Below are 15394 nucleotides of genomic sequence, written 5' to 3'. Positions count from 1 at the left end.
TTATTCTATGCTATAAAGCAAATGTAAGAATATTATGGAACGAATAAATCTATCTATCTATCTATCTATCTATCTATCTATCTATCTATCTATCTATCTATCTATCTATCTATCTATCTATCTATCTATCTATCTATCTATCTATCTATCTATCTATCTATCTATCTATCTATCTATCTATCTATCTATCTATCTATCTATCTATCTATCTATCTATCTATCTATCTATCTATCTATCTATCTATCTATCTATCTATCTATCTATCTGTCTATCTGTCTCTCTGTCTGTCTGTCTGTCTGTCTATCTATCTATCTATCTATCTATCTATCTACACCAAGAAGCCATCACTTATGAGGCAACTAAGCCAGGAGATAATGGGGTAGAGTTTCTTTCACTCTCCGCTGCATATATCACCGGTTAGTTACATATTACACTAATCAGACTTCAGATGCATACAAATAAATTATTCTTCCTCTGATACATATAATCAAGTGAGATGTACTGCTTGATAATAGATGTACATATCAGCCAGAACCTCAATCAAAGGATATTCTTTTGTATAGCAGGTAGTAATTGGTTTGTAACAAGAAGCTAATAAATCTTTCCCAACTCCTCTTATTCTGCAAACTAATGTCAGCTGCTTAATGATCTCTTTCAGTTGTAATGGATGTGGTCAAGATGGAACCAGAGTTCGACCCATTGGCTATACCAACGTGTGATAACACGGATGTAGAAGAGAAGAAGCCTTCACGTGAGGTAAATTGAAGGTCATTATTATCTATTTTCTGCAGTATATGCGACAAAAACAATGTATTAAGTGACAGAATGAAGTATATACCTACATCTCCCAAATTATTTTCAGTAACCTTAATCAATTAAACAAAACCAAATGTAGAGTTTCTCGTCTTACCTACCATCATGGCACATGATATATTTCTTTTACATGTAATTATGTTTATGAGAATTGTTGAGAATTTCTTATATAACGTAGGTATCAGTTAACGTCAAACTCTTGTGCAAGTTTCTTCCATAGGCCATGCAAACCTTATACTTATTTTATTTTGCTACATTGTAACTAGTGGGATAAGTAATTTTAAACTAAATGGTTATTTCAAGTAATCATCCATATGTACAACTTTGGAATACACTTGATGGAGGAGATGATGATTCAATTTGTCACATTTGCAGCAACCCAAGGTCGGTCTCTGTAAGAATGCCAGCCAGCTTTTGCCACTAGAGATCATATTCTGCATATTCTTTACATGAGCGACACTTAACATATCAGTTTGAATAATCATTGCTGAGATTAATTTGTGGATACCTCGTGAGATTCACGATGTCCCAAAATATCTGTACACTGCGATTCTTATGGTTGTAAATGCAATTCCTGCATGCTGACTTCTGGTAAGTGACGGAATAAGAGCCAAGACATGCCAAAAACTACCATGTTTCACTAAGATTGCAAATTTAAGCATGCAAACCTAGTAAAAGATGGTAGTTTTTGGTGTGTCTTTCTTGCCAGATGACTCATGTGATAATAGCAGACAATTGTTGGCTTATTATTGCAAGAGAGTGTTTATTATTTTGATATCTTAGTGGAATCTTTCTTCGCTCACCAGGGAGTCCTTGTCTTTCATCAGTGTACGTATGTTCGGTATTTTGTAACGTATACTCGTATTCCTGTTGTAATTAATAATTTTCGTCTAACTGCTGAACAGTGTGTTTTCATGTGTTGCAAGTACCAATGTCCAGAAAGAATTATAAGAGAGTTTCGTGGAAAATTCCCCGGAATGTGAGTTCCAGCATCTTTTGGGATTCATAAACTAGTAAATAAATTCAAAACCACAGATTCGGTATTCAATAAAAGGGTCATAAGAATCGTACAGTGTTAATGCGTGAAGGATTCACTTATCAGAGAAATTGCAAGAATTTCCGAGGATAAATAGGAGCACCACCTCATGTTAGAACACACATTATGTCCACGCTAATGGAGAACATTTCCGATACGGTACCTGCTGTATTGTGGTAAGTCAGATTCATTTTTTTTTTAAATTCCGTTATTAATAATAACTGTTTTTATTTCGTGCATTTTCTGTGCGAGTGCTTGGCACTTATCTGCCTCCCATACTGTCACTTGTTGGGAGCAAGTTTGCAAGAACCATGTGTGCAACCATAAGAATCGCACTGTATCGTATATATGAGCCGTTGAGAGCAGAAGTGGTGTAAGTCAAAAATGGGTAATGAGGGTTAAAGTAAACATTCTGTAAAATACAGCGCAAAATAGCAATTAATATTAAATTTATTTAAACTATTAGTAGTCAGTGGATAGCACGAAGGACATATTAATTGCTACTTTGCACTCTATTTTAGAGAATTTTTACTTCAAACTTCATTACCCAATTTTGACTTACACAGCTTCTGCTCTGAACGGCGCATATAAAAGTGAATGTGTGTATGTATGTATGAATGTATGTATGTATGTATGTATGTATGTATGTATGTATGTATGTATGTATGTATGTATGTATGTATGTATATGTTCTTGATACAAATCTACACGCTTTGACCAATATTTGCAATATTTAACATTCATAACCAGGAGAAAGACATAGGCTACGTTAAAATTGGATAAATGGACTTTAAATTAATTAAAAACTAAATAAACATAAATATGATCAAACGTTCATGTATAATATTAAAATGCAATCTTCTACAGTCAATTATTGTTCTTTATTATTGTCTGTTGTATTCAACATCGACTGTCACAAGGCCGTGAAAAAAATAACACGAAATTTAAAATATTGTTGATACAGCATGAACAACGAGTTAGAAGAGAGATTATAGAGTGACCAAGTTGTCCTGTACAGTGCTCTTTCCAGTGTCGCCTCGAAACACGACAGATATGAAATAAACACCTTCTGTTGTAAAAATTCGTCTGCTTACAATGTTGTGTATACGGAGATAAGAGCTACGAAACAAACAAAAAAATATGCTTCTTTTATGTGCTGCATATGAGTAGTTTAATATCAAAGACGGACATCTGTCGTCTCCATAGTTTTGATCTAGAGGCAATTTTTTAATTCACAGTGTTCTTTGTAATATTTAACAGAATTTATTTTATAAATATAGTGTTAGAGTTTGCATATGGTTTCACTGTAACTGGAAAGAGTATGAAAATTTGTATAAAAAACCACAGCTACCTAAATTTCGATTGAAGTCAGATGTCCATCTTTGATATTAAGCTACTCATATAACAATAATGAAAGGAAAAAGACAAATGATATATCATAGTTCAGGTAAATTTTATGAAGTTACGTCCATAGTTTTGTTAATTAGTAGCATTTTTTTCATGTGTAAATGTGTAACAAGGCCCGGCATACCATGTGGTGTGCACAGTATTTTTCTTTTCTTGCAAATTCCCTTTGAAAAAAAGGGAACTAGTGAAACAGTGGGTAATAAATACGAAACGAGACAAATGGTGTACTCCATCAAAACACTTGTTTGTAATTTATGATGCAGTTTCACACAACCTATTGTTCATGTCCCTAAATTATTTACTGTAGTTTTGGTGAACTGCATTTTCTGGGGAGAAACTTGTTTTCGCGCCTAACTGCAGTCGCAGGGCGGGCATGTTCTGTCTTTGACTCATTCATTGTCACTCAACAGTAGCTCTGTGAGCTACTGCGATCTGTTTCCATTTTCAAAGTTCGTTTACCTCCCTATTCGTTTATCAACAACTGAAACTCCACACTGGACAACACCCCTCTCATCCCCTCGCCCCGAAGAGATATCCAAGATCAAGCCAGTCTACATAAGAAGTACGGTTGTTTACTTTGGCAAGTCAACGATGAGGCTCCTACAAACGATTATAGTTGGATGAGAAACTTACTACAGCTGATCATACTAATTGTGTACTTAGACCACAATAATTTAACTTTTATTTAAACCAAAATATCCGTAAATATTTTTAGGTGTAGCACAAACTTGCTACAATCTTAAGGAGCCTCACCTGATTGAGCACCCAGTGCAATAATGGGGTAAATATGAATGTATTTCGTAACTACTTACGCTATTATTGCACGTGAGTGCTCAGTTGTACACTAATAACATTGAACAACAAGAATTTTGCTTCGACTTAAAACAGTGTGTTCTTTATGGTTTGGTGTGAGCTGAATCCGAAAATGGACCTCTTTTCTTGGTATCATGTAAGGTTTTAAAGATGTACTATGATTTCCATTTTCGATAAGTGCTCTTCCAGGAAACATCTGACGTTGGTTTTGGGTTGTAAACCAAAACGAAAGCTAATGAATTTTATGAGTTTATAACTTATTTCCGGTTTCTTATGGTTATGGGCATGTTCTTGTGTACTTCCAAGAAATAAACAAGTATTGGTCCCTTCTATTCAGTAAATTTCATAACAGTTCAAAGTGAGGTCTACACAATGAACAAACAAAAGTGTGGTTTTCAATATTTAAAAGAAAAGTTCACTTTTTTTGAGTGAAGGCAAATTAAAAGAGGGCATTTTCATCGGTCCACAAATTCACAAAGTTATGACTGACTCTTTGTTTGAGGAAAAACTTTACATTACAGAAAAAATGGCATGGAGCACATTCAAAGATATTTGCTCAAATTTCCTTGGAAATTCTAAGTTAGACAACTACATAGAACTTGTTGTGGAAACCATGACAAGTACATATGAGAAAATGGAGTGTAATATTTCTCTCAAAATATACTTTTTACATTCTCATTTGGATTTCTTTCCTCCTAACCTTGGAGTGGTAAGCGATGAGCATGAAAAAAGATTTCATCAAGAAATATCTGAAATGTAAAGGCGAAATAAAGGAAGATCATGATCCAGCATGCTTGCAGACTTGTGTTGGTTCCTTGTGAAAGACAGTCCCGGGTCTAGGTGTAAACAGAAGTCGTCCAGAAAATTCTTTTAAATGTAAGTTCAAATTCCGAGATTTTTTCATTATACACATGAAATATTTTTATTGTTGTTGTGTTTTAAACTATGTAACATCATTTTTGTATCCAGTATACATTTTTCAAGTATTATGAGGCATTTTGAATACCTAGTGTGTTATAATTTTATCAGTAGCAGTGAAAAATTTAAAAACAAGATTTTTTTTTATTAAAAAATTCAATTCAATTTCCGCGGAAAATGGTACGTGATAGGGCAATTTGGATTTTAAATTCAGATTTAGGCCACATATATTAGTAATATTCACCTGTTTTTATTTCGGAGCAAGACAAAAAGTAAAAATTTGTTGTTCGGTATAATAATAATCTATGGTGACACAGTTCTTGAAGGGTCCAGACAGACCAGCCAGCTGTTGGCCTAACGTTCACATTCCGATAATTATACACTACTGTTATAAAAAAAACTGAAAGCGTGTTTGGTCATGTTTTACTCAAGTTACAAGCTTAGAGGTAAAGATTGTTTACTACAGTTAGGGCCTACTTTCATTCTGTATCTTATGGTATAATAAATAGTTTTGCAACGTGTAGAGACTGAGAAAACATTTCATAAAATCATTCGAATCATACTCGTTCATTTTATAGGCAATCTTGCAGGTCGCATTTGTAAAACCCAGGAATATTAGCGTTTTCTTCAGTATATTGCTGGAACTCTTTGTTATATGGTCGGCCTCAGTTGCGTAGTCAGTATAGCGCTGGCCTTCTGTGCTCGAGGTTGCGGGTTCGATCCCAGCCCAGGTCCATGGCGTTTAAGTGTGCTTAAATGCGACTGGCTCATGTCAGTAGATTTACTGGCATTAAAAGAACTCCTGCAGAACAAAATTTTGGCACACCGGCGAGCATCATTAAATAAACCATAATTTAATTTTTTTGTCATATGTACATGACAATTTTGCTCAGATTATTCTTTTAAGTTTTCCTTCTAGGAATAGCTCAAGTGTTTTAAATTTAGCGTATATAATTTCTTTATTTTAGATTAAGTTACTAGCACGTATTTGACGAAACACAAGGTATTTCCACTTCAGTTTAACTGGTTTATGCAAACGAAATTTTGACAGCTTCACAATTCCAACGTTACTTATCGCCACGTCCACTTTGTTTTGGGCGCTTATGCTAATGCCGGAAGCTCTTTCAATTTTCTTCAAACATGGTGGCGCAATGGTCGCTCTGCTCTGTAATCTCTTTCTAACTCATTGATCATGAAAGCCAAATCTAGACAATTCATGCAATAAATGTCTTTACACATTCCAGTTCCTCAATACTGTTGTAGATAGTGAGCAGGCTGTGTTTCACCAACTGACTTCTTGACTTCTTTGAAACCACAAGGACTATCAACAAATAATTTAATACAGGGGTCTCCAAACTTTTTTGTTAGCAGGCCGCATTGGCTTATGCATGAAAGATTTTTCGAAGCATTAGGAATGATATATATGTTTAAATAACAATTAATTTAATACAGAAATGTACAAAAGCATTGGGAATCATAGTCAAAATTTGACAACTCATTTAATGCAGTCTACTAATGAGAAATTTTACATTCTTTTGCTGTACTAGAGTCGACGGCAATTTGGAAGACGGTGTCTGCTAACATTTGCGTCGAGAGAGACAGATAGAGAGGGCAAGGTAGCGTACAACATTGCCACATCGTACTTCACGTGCACGTGTAATACAAATAGCGCAGGAGAGAATTTAAATTATCAAAAGACAATAATGACCTTAGCCGTTGATTACTGTAAGCATGACACCAAACAAACCCTCTTTTCTTCACTAACAATATTATTTGCACGGTTCTCAATGCCACACCACATGCTTCTACTGTCGTTTCTTGTGCGTTGCCAATGTTGCAGCCAGCATCAAGATGGCTGGCAGCATTCTGCTCGTCAACGTTTTTAAAATAATTATACACCTTAAAGACTCTTTTCCGCTTCTGCCTATGTAATACTTTTCTTGTTACAGTCTCTTCTTCCATTTATTTATCTTACACGCACGCACACACACACACACACACACACACACACACAGAGTAAATGTTAGTTTTACTTATTCAATGTATTGAAACACTCACACGTGAACAAACGAACTCGGGAACTACACAGACTGATTCTGATTGGATCTACTGTACAAACTTGTGATGTCACATACCAGAAATGCTATGGCGCATATAACAGCTGACCATCTTCTGAAATGCCATCCAGTCTAATTTATCTATGTCTGGTTTTATAATGGTTGTTGCGATTTGCAGAAGTGTGGAGCCATCATTCTTGTCCTTATTTGGTTTCACGTGCTTCACTTGACTGAACAGCTGTTCACACAAATAAGTGCTACCAAATATGGACAGCATGCACAATGCATTTTCCCATACTTCAGATTTTTTTTTTTTTTTTTTTGTGAGAAACGTACATAAGCTTAGAATAGAAATCAACAAGTGATGATCCGAAGAACTTGTCTTTTAATGTTGAATCGTTTTGGAGGTGTGCAATTTACAGTACAAATATAACATGAGAGGTGTATACAAACTAACATGCAATAGTAGTAATGACTTCTACATTGTACAATCCAGAAAATCTTTTCAAATATGTTACAAAGAACATATCAGAGCCATAACTAAAGAACACAACAATTCAACCTACGCAGAACACTTAATAAACAACAATCACAACTACAGCAACATAGAAACTGACATGAAAATACCACATATTCAACCAAAAACCAGAAACTCTATACTCTCGAAAAATACGAAATTTATAGACACACAAAAGAACACACCCACAACGCATCCTCAACACTCTCTTACACCTTATCTGTCTCCTTTAACGTTCCTTTCTATATTCTACTCCAAATCATCTCACTGTACTTCGTTATCATTTCCAACTCAATCTACGTTACGCAACAAATCACTTTCGTTAAGTCTCTTATTCCAATTCAGTTCATTCTAATGCTCTTGCTTGCTGTTTGGACTCTCATTTTTTCCATTTATTTTTACTGCTAGATTTACATTACTCCCCTTCCCTCTTTTCCAAGTTTCTAATCACTCCTCTTATTTACTTATTCAATTTTCCGCCCCATTAACTAATTCCCTTAATAGCTTCTCCATATCTCCCCTCATTTCACACATTATTACATTTATTGTCACAGATTGTCCTTTCTGCACTGTTTATTTCTACCATATTTCTGTCTTTATTGCTATTGTTATTCCCCTCCCTTGTATTACTGTATTTTATGTAATTATATATACAGTAAAACCCCGATAAGACGCTGTTCAAGGGACCGCGTATTAACCGGGACCGTGTATTAGGCGGGTATACTAATTTTGACTTATATACAGTATCTGTTAGCATTTTTCTTTCTTGAAATACATGATTCATGAAAGGTAATATAGTATTACTCCATTATGTAATTACTGTACTGTACGTCAAAGGCATTTACAATATGTAGTGTACTTAATTCTTTCGGAAAAAAAATCATTTATAGTTGTTTGCCATGTGCATGTTCTCCAAGTCCTCATGTTTACCACACTTCAGTTTCTGCGATTACATCCTCCCGACGACGTCGCAACTGTAGTGATTGAGTCGCGATTTCTTATTATCATTCTTAATATCGATGATGGGATTCCTAATGAAACAGAGAGTTGTTTCTGAGTAAGAGTACTGTTCTCATCGTACTTTCGTAAGATTTCCAATTTTTCCAACACAGAAAGCGCTTTTCGTTTAACACTCATTGTAATCACATTCACAGACACTTCAATACACTAAAGGACAACAAACTGCCCGGCAAAAATTTCCAGAATTTTATTACGGCCGAGTGAGGAATGTTGTTTGAGAGAGAGGGTTAGCAAGAGGGTGAGGTATTGTAACTGTATGTAGGCTTTAAACGCGCAGATAAGGAGTTGAATAAGAGAGCGTAACAAGAGGGTGAGGTATATTAAGGTATGAAGTATGAAGGTTTAAATGCGCAGGTAAAGGGTCGAATACCAATACTTTTCAGGTTAATGGCACCATTGAGTTCAGTGACCAAGATGTTTCATTGCTATTACAGTACATTGCTGAAAATTGCATAGAAAATATTCCATAAAATGAGTATATTATGCGGGACTTCAGCGCAACAAACAGGGTATTTTATAAAGGTGTTATATATGAAATGTGCAGGGACCAGACAAAAATAGCATATTACATGGGATAGCGTAATAAGCGGGCGCGTCTTATATATATATATATATATATATATATATATATATATATATATATAATTTTTTTTTTCCATTGTTATAAGGAGTAAAATTATTCTAAGGAATCACACCCATGCACATACACATCACTTATGTACAGTACAATCTACATATAGACTACAGAAACAATTTTTCACAGTCTATGTATGCAGCTGTTTTTTTTTATTGGTCTAGCATCTGAGTGAAATAAAGGTGATAATGCCAGCGAAATGAGTCCAGGATTCAGCATCGAGAGTGACCAAGCATTTGCTCATAATGGGTTGATGTAAAACCCCGGAAAAAAACCTCATCCTAGTAACTTGTCCCAACCAGGATTTGAACGCGGCCCAACTCGTTTCACGGTCAGGCATGCTAACCGTTACTCCACAGTAGTGGACTTATACTGCTATTGATGTCTGGTCTCTATTCTTCCATTTTCTTTATTTTTTTAATTTCTCGTCTGTGTTGCGAATAGTGTCCAAGCACAACTACCCAGAATCAGAGTGTAGCCTGTAAGTTCATCACAGCCAATGTAAATTGAGGACCTAGATACAAAACAGCGTAAGTAGATTTAAGTTATTTTGAAAAATTGAAAGACAAAGTTTTAAATTTGAATAACTCAACTATAAATAATAGTGTGAGGTTAAATGTTACACAGGTTGTTGTTAGCAATCAGATAAGGCATTTCTAAAGTTTGTACTTGAATATCTTGCATGATTTCCAGGATATAAATAATTAAATTTTCTTAACATACGCTGTTATTGCAGGGAATGCACAAATATTATTTAAATACAAGTTTTGACTAATTTATCAGATGAACATGAATGCACTGTGATTCGAAAACAGGTTTGGATGATTCTTTAAATTAATTAACATGGTTATGATTCAGTTTAACATTTTTATTTCTCTTATGCTTTCTTACAATCAGATTCATTTCTGACTTAGCTCACAGTTGACTTTCATATCACTCTACATTTTCAGGTTTCAAATACTTTGTTAAAGAGAGTACATCGGTTCTTTTTTGTGATTTTTACACCTGGCTTCTTTACATTATTTAATTTTAAATCAGTGTAAGAGAGAAATTTAACCTTCTTATTTATTAACATAAATGGTTGGAAGTTGGCATTGTATGTTTGCCATCGTGATAATGAAGTTTCACATATTTCTGAATTGAAAATTTGTACCCTTTCGCAGTAGATACTCTTAGGAACAATGGTTTGAGTGCTGAGGCCCAATGTTTTATCAAGTTGGCTGAGATACATGCAGGAAAAGGTACTGGATTTTTTCTGTCCTTTTCATTATGTTGATGTACTCTTCAACAGTTTCTATGTTTTCAACCTGAATCACTACAATTAGATACCACTTTATTAGATTTATAATTATTATTATCGCTTTTATGCACTGATCTCGCACATGTCTCATTAGTAGGCGCCATTTTGTTCTATTCACGCTGTAGCTGAGGTATCGGTTTTGTTCCGTGCAATAAGAGCGTAGCACATGGCAACCATTTCTGTGAGCTCCTGACCTTTAGGAGGTGCGGACGGAATTAAGAATAAGTTTATCAGATAGCAGAAGGTTTAAGGATTTTGAAAACGATGTTTATGCAATAACAGCATGAGTAGACTTACGCTGTTATTGTATCCAGGTCCTCAGTTATTCATTTGAAACGTCTCTTTGCTCTGCAGGAAGTGGATTTATTGACTCAGCACTCGACTCAGATAAAGGGGGAATGTGTGGACCACAGCTACAGTCCTGCAGCTGAGATGACATTTGAGGAAGCTCGAGTGCCAATTAATTTCACTTTTGTGAAGTGTGAACTTGATGTAAGTGGAGTACATAGGGTGTGATAGTTATTCTTCCTTTATTCGTCTCCTAAATTTTAACTTATTTTCTCTTTGTGATTGATTGATTGATTGATTGATTGTTTATTCAATACATTACTATATATACATGTATGTACACACTATTCAAAACATTGGTAAAATACATTATAGATTAAAAACACAATAAATTATATTAAAATATATTATAGATTAAAAATACATTTAAAATAATTGACATATCAAGTAGTATTACATATATTGTATTTTAAGAATTCTTTTACAGAATAAAAACATTGATCAGTTAAAATCTATTTCATCTTCACTTTGAAATTTGTATATCAATGGTAGCTTATTAAAACACATAATGCCAGTATAAGTAGGTGATTTTTCATATTTCTTAAGTTTATGATTTTCAACAGTGACCAAATATGTATTTCGCATGCTATAATTATGAAAATCTGAATTCTTGTTGTATTTATTCTCAGTCTGTTTAAAGAAAATTAAGCATTTATAAATGTAAATGTTAAAAGTTTATATTATTTAAAATAAGGTTCACATAAGTCAATACTCTTTAATTTAAAGATGGATCGTATAATTATTTTTTGAGAAATAAATATCCTATTTGCATTGGTAGAATTACCCCATTAAAACACGGTATGTGGCATGGCTATGATATGAATAAGCAATGAGTATATATTGAGATTAATATTTTGGTATTTATCATATCTCTCAGTTGCAAAATGGCAAAATTAGCAGATCAGTTTTTTAGCAACAAGATCACATTGCTCATTCCAAGTCAATAGATTTCCATAACCATGCCAAGAAATTTTTTATTATGTTGGCTTTGAGTCAATATATCCCCAAATTGAAAAGTAAAATTTGTATCCACAAGTCTATTGACAAATTTAAACATAGAGTTTTATTAAGATTAACAATTAATTTATTGTAATCACACCACTTTTTGAATTGACGGATAGCTAGTTCAACTTTACTTATCAAATTATTATAACATTCTGAACAGACAGTAATAGAGGTGTCGTTATCATATAGTAAAACTTTACCTTCTTTCACATAATCGCTCAAATAATTTATATATAATAAAAGTATAAGGGGCCCAAGTACAGAACCCTGAGACACTCCCTTATTTAAATTAAACTCATCAGAAAGAATACCATTAATGTTTACACATATCTTACTTTTCGGCAAATACGATTTTAGAAATGCTAAAACTTTGCCTCTAAAACCTAAGGCCTCTAATTTTATATACGTATAATTAATATTGGAACTATGAAATGCCTTGGATAAATAAAAAAATAAAACAGTTATATGTTTACCTGTATCAAGGTTTTTATAAATATAATTATTGAATTCGTAAAGAGCAGTTTCCGTAAACTTATCAGGGAGAAAACCATATTGATTGGGAGTAATTAAATTAAATTTTAACAGAAAATCTAACATTCTATTAAAATATGTATTAAACGTTCAAGTATTTTAGAAATTGTGCTTAACATTCATTCTTCCCAAGGGCAGGTCTTTCACTGCAAACTCAGCTTTCTCCAATCTTTCCTATTTTTTGCCTCCCTCTTTGTCTCCTCATATGATCCATATATCTTAATGTCGTCTATCATTTGATGTCTTCTTCTCCACTGAACTCTTAACAATGATATAGTCATATAATTATTTACATCAGTAGAATCATCTTTCTTATGAATTGGTTTAATAAGATCTATTTTAACAAAGATGGGAAAACTCCACTATTAACACAACAATTAAATACAACAGCTGGGGGAAATGCAATAATGTCACTAAGCACTCTTCATAGTTTCAAGGATATATGTATTGTCAGTACCAACACCATTAACATTTTTTAATGATTGAATAGTTTTAATAATTTCATTGATATCAATATCATACAAGACAAAACTATTACTAATGCCTAAAGATTTGATACATAATTAATATTTACTTGCACTAAAATATTCAGTAAGAACATTCTCCACATTGGTTGAAAAATATAACCCAAATGCGTTGGCAACATCACTGTCATTTGATATCCGTTTATTATTATGTACAATATTAATACATTCTGCATATTCCTTTCTATGTAATTTACTATTTACCAGATTCCAAATTTGTTATTGTTCATTTTAAGAATTATAAATAAGCTGATCCTTGCAGAAACTTGGCACAGGAAGGGAGCATTAGCTGTATAAACTCCGATGTGTGTGTGTATATCAGTGTTAGTCTTAACATGCATTTGATGCATGCCGACTCTTAACAAGCAACTGCACTCACATGGAGAGGAAAAGCCCCAACTCCACAATGTGCACGCAGAAATGTGCAGCTGCATATCCTGGTAAAATGTGGTTGTTTTGGATGCTACTGTCTCACCGGATGACTAAAGCAGCATTATTACAAGCAAGTATTTATTATATTGATGTCTTAGCACAATATGCTTTTGCACACGAAGCAGTCCTTGGCTTCCATCAGTGTATATATGTTCGTTTTTCATAACAGATAGTGTATTCTTTGGATTAATGGCTTTTTCTCCAACTACTGAAGAGCATATTTTCGTATGTTGCCAGTTCTTTAAGTGTTAGAAGAAAGTTCTGTGAACAATGTTCTGGAGTGCTTGTTCAAACACATTCCAGGATTTATGAACTAGTGAATAAATTGAAAATGATAGATTCGGTACTGAATAAAATAGCCGAAAAATATCGTACGGTAGTAATGCATGTCGAATGCAATATTTATCAGAGAAAATGCAAGAATTCATGAGGATGAATACGAACATCATCTTACTCTAGAATGCGTGTCTACGTTAATCAAGAATGTTTCTGGCACTTGCTGTAATGTGATAAGGCAGACTCATTTTTTTAAATTCCATTTATTGATAACTTTTCTTTTGTTTCTTGTTGCGCATTGTATAATTGGAGCCCCTCTTCTCTGTGCAAGTGCATGGCAAAGCCCTGGTGCTCACACTATTTCTTGCTAGCATCCAGCGTGTGGGAACCATGTGCACAAGTGAGAATCACTCTGTGTTCATTATGGTACAGGATACAGTAATGGAGGAAAAAAATGTTAATTATCTAAAACGAACTGAATTTCTAATTGCTTTGACACTAAAGAGTAATTGAACAATCATAATAATACACAATCTCTGCAATGTTTCAGTCATTAAAAGCTTGGATAACAACAATAAACACACCAAAACTTGTTTGACTACATGAGAATACGCACAAAGATAGAACACATCATCCACACTGACAGTTAGCAGCGAGCTTTGAACGAAATGGATTTGGCTGTTTTACTCATCACGCATTTATGTACGCTTACAAGTTGAATTGTGCATACCTATTTTTCCTACACAATTCGTCGTCTCGTTCCCTTTTGAATGGTAATAAAAGTGTCATTTTAGACTAAATGGATGGATTTAGCAGGTTTACTCTCTAAGCTGACAATATGGATTAAAAATGGTGGTGGAACTCTATGTATAATATATTGTAGCAGACGGGGAATTGAGTACTGTCCATTGGACGGGAATTTTGCCGCTTTTAACCTCCTTTTTGTCCGACTTTAAGACTTCCGACACTTAAGCAGAGTTCAAGAAAAAGCATTTATTAACCCATTTTTCGGATCTATAATTGCCAGGAGCTTGTCGAATAATTGCTGCAGCTTCAACAATGCAGCAACCAGCTCTTCTGCCATATCTATCGAGTTCTCATAAACCAAACGTTTTAATTTCCTCCCACACAAAGAACTATTTCCTTGTATCCAGAGACGTAATCAATAATTACAGTGCAAAGAAATTACCGGAGAGATTATGGAGGAAATGCACCTGATGGGAAAACCATTAAGGCATGGTGTGAGAAGTTTCTGGCAATCTGGAGGTTCTAGTCGACGTGTCTCAGAAGAGAAGATTGAAGAAATTAGAGCAAGATTTCAGAGAAGTCCTCAAAAATCAATTCGCCATGCATCCCGGTAGTTCAATGTGCCGAGATCAACTGTGCATTGAGTGCTTCATAAGCAACTTCGTTTGTACCCCTACAAAGTGCAAATGGTTCAACAATTAAAACCAGATGGCAGGTCAAATTCTCTTTCCGTAATTTCTTTGCACTGTATTATTATTATCGCCGCCCGCCAAACTTCACGCAGGAATCCCGGGAGGGGCGGAGCTTACGAGCGATGACAATTCCCGGCCCCGGATTGGCCGATCCGCCAAACAATCCCGTTTCACCTGAGACAGCCTAACATCTATATAACCTTTCGACTTTCTGTTCGGACATCACTTCCCTGAAGATGGCTGCAGAGATAGCAGTCGAAAGCTTGGAGCATTCCAAAATCTTAACTCCCGCGGCTGATATCCCGTGAAAACATATTAGCGAA

General features: G+C 34.5%; 1 protein-coding gene across 4 annotated transcripts in view; it reads left to right on the top strand.

Moving 5' to 3' along the window:
* LOC138710226 (zinc finger protein 431-like) overlaps positions 1 to 15394 on the top strand; it is a 38459-nt gene that overhangs the window by 5837 nt on the left and 17228 nt on the right. For all 4 annotated transcript variants that reach the window (XM_069840898.1, XM_069840896.1, XM_069840895.1 and 1 more), the window contains exons 2-3: positions 660 to 757; positions 10871 to 11008. In XM_069840898.1, the coding sequence (XP_069696999.1) occupies positions 665 to 757; positions 10871 to 11008 (231 nt within the window). In that variant the 5' untranslated portion in view covers positions 660 to 664. The remainder of the gene's footprint in view (positions 1 to 659; positions 758 to 10870; positions 11009 to 15394) is intronic.

The sequence above is a fragment of the Periplaneta americana genome, chromosome 12 (assembly GCF_040183065.1).
Source record: "Periplaneta americana isolate PAMFEO1 chromosome 12, P.americana_PAMFEO1_priV1, whole genome shotgun sequence".
NCBI lineage: Eukaryota > Metazoa > Arthropoda > Insecta > Blattodea > Blattidae > Periplaneta > Periplaneta americana.
This window is presented reverse-complemented; position numbering and strand designations above follow the sequence as displayed.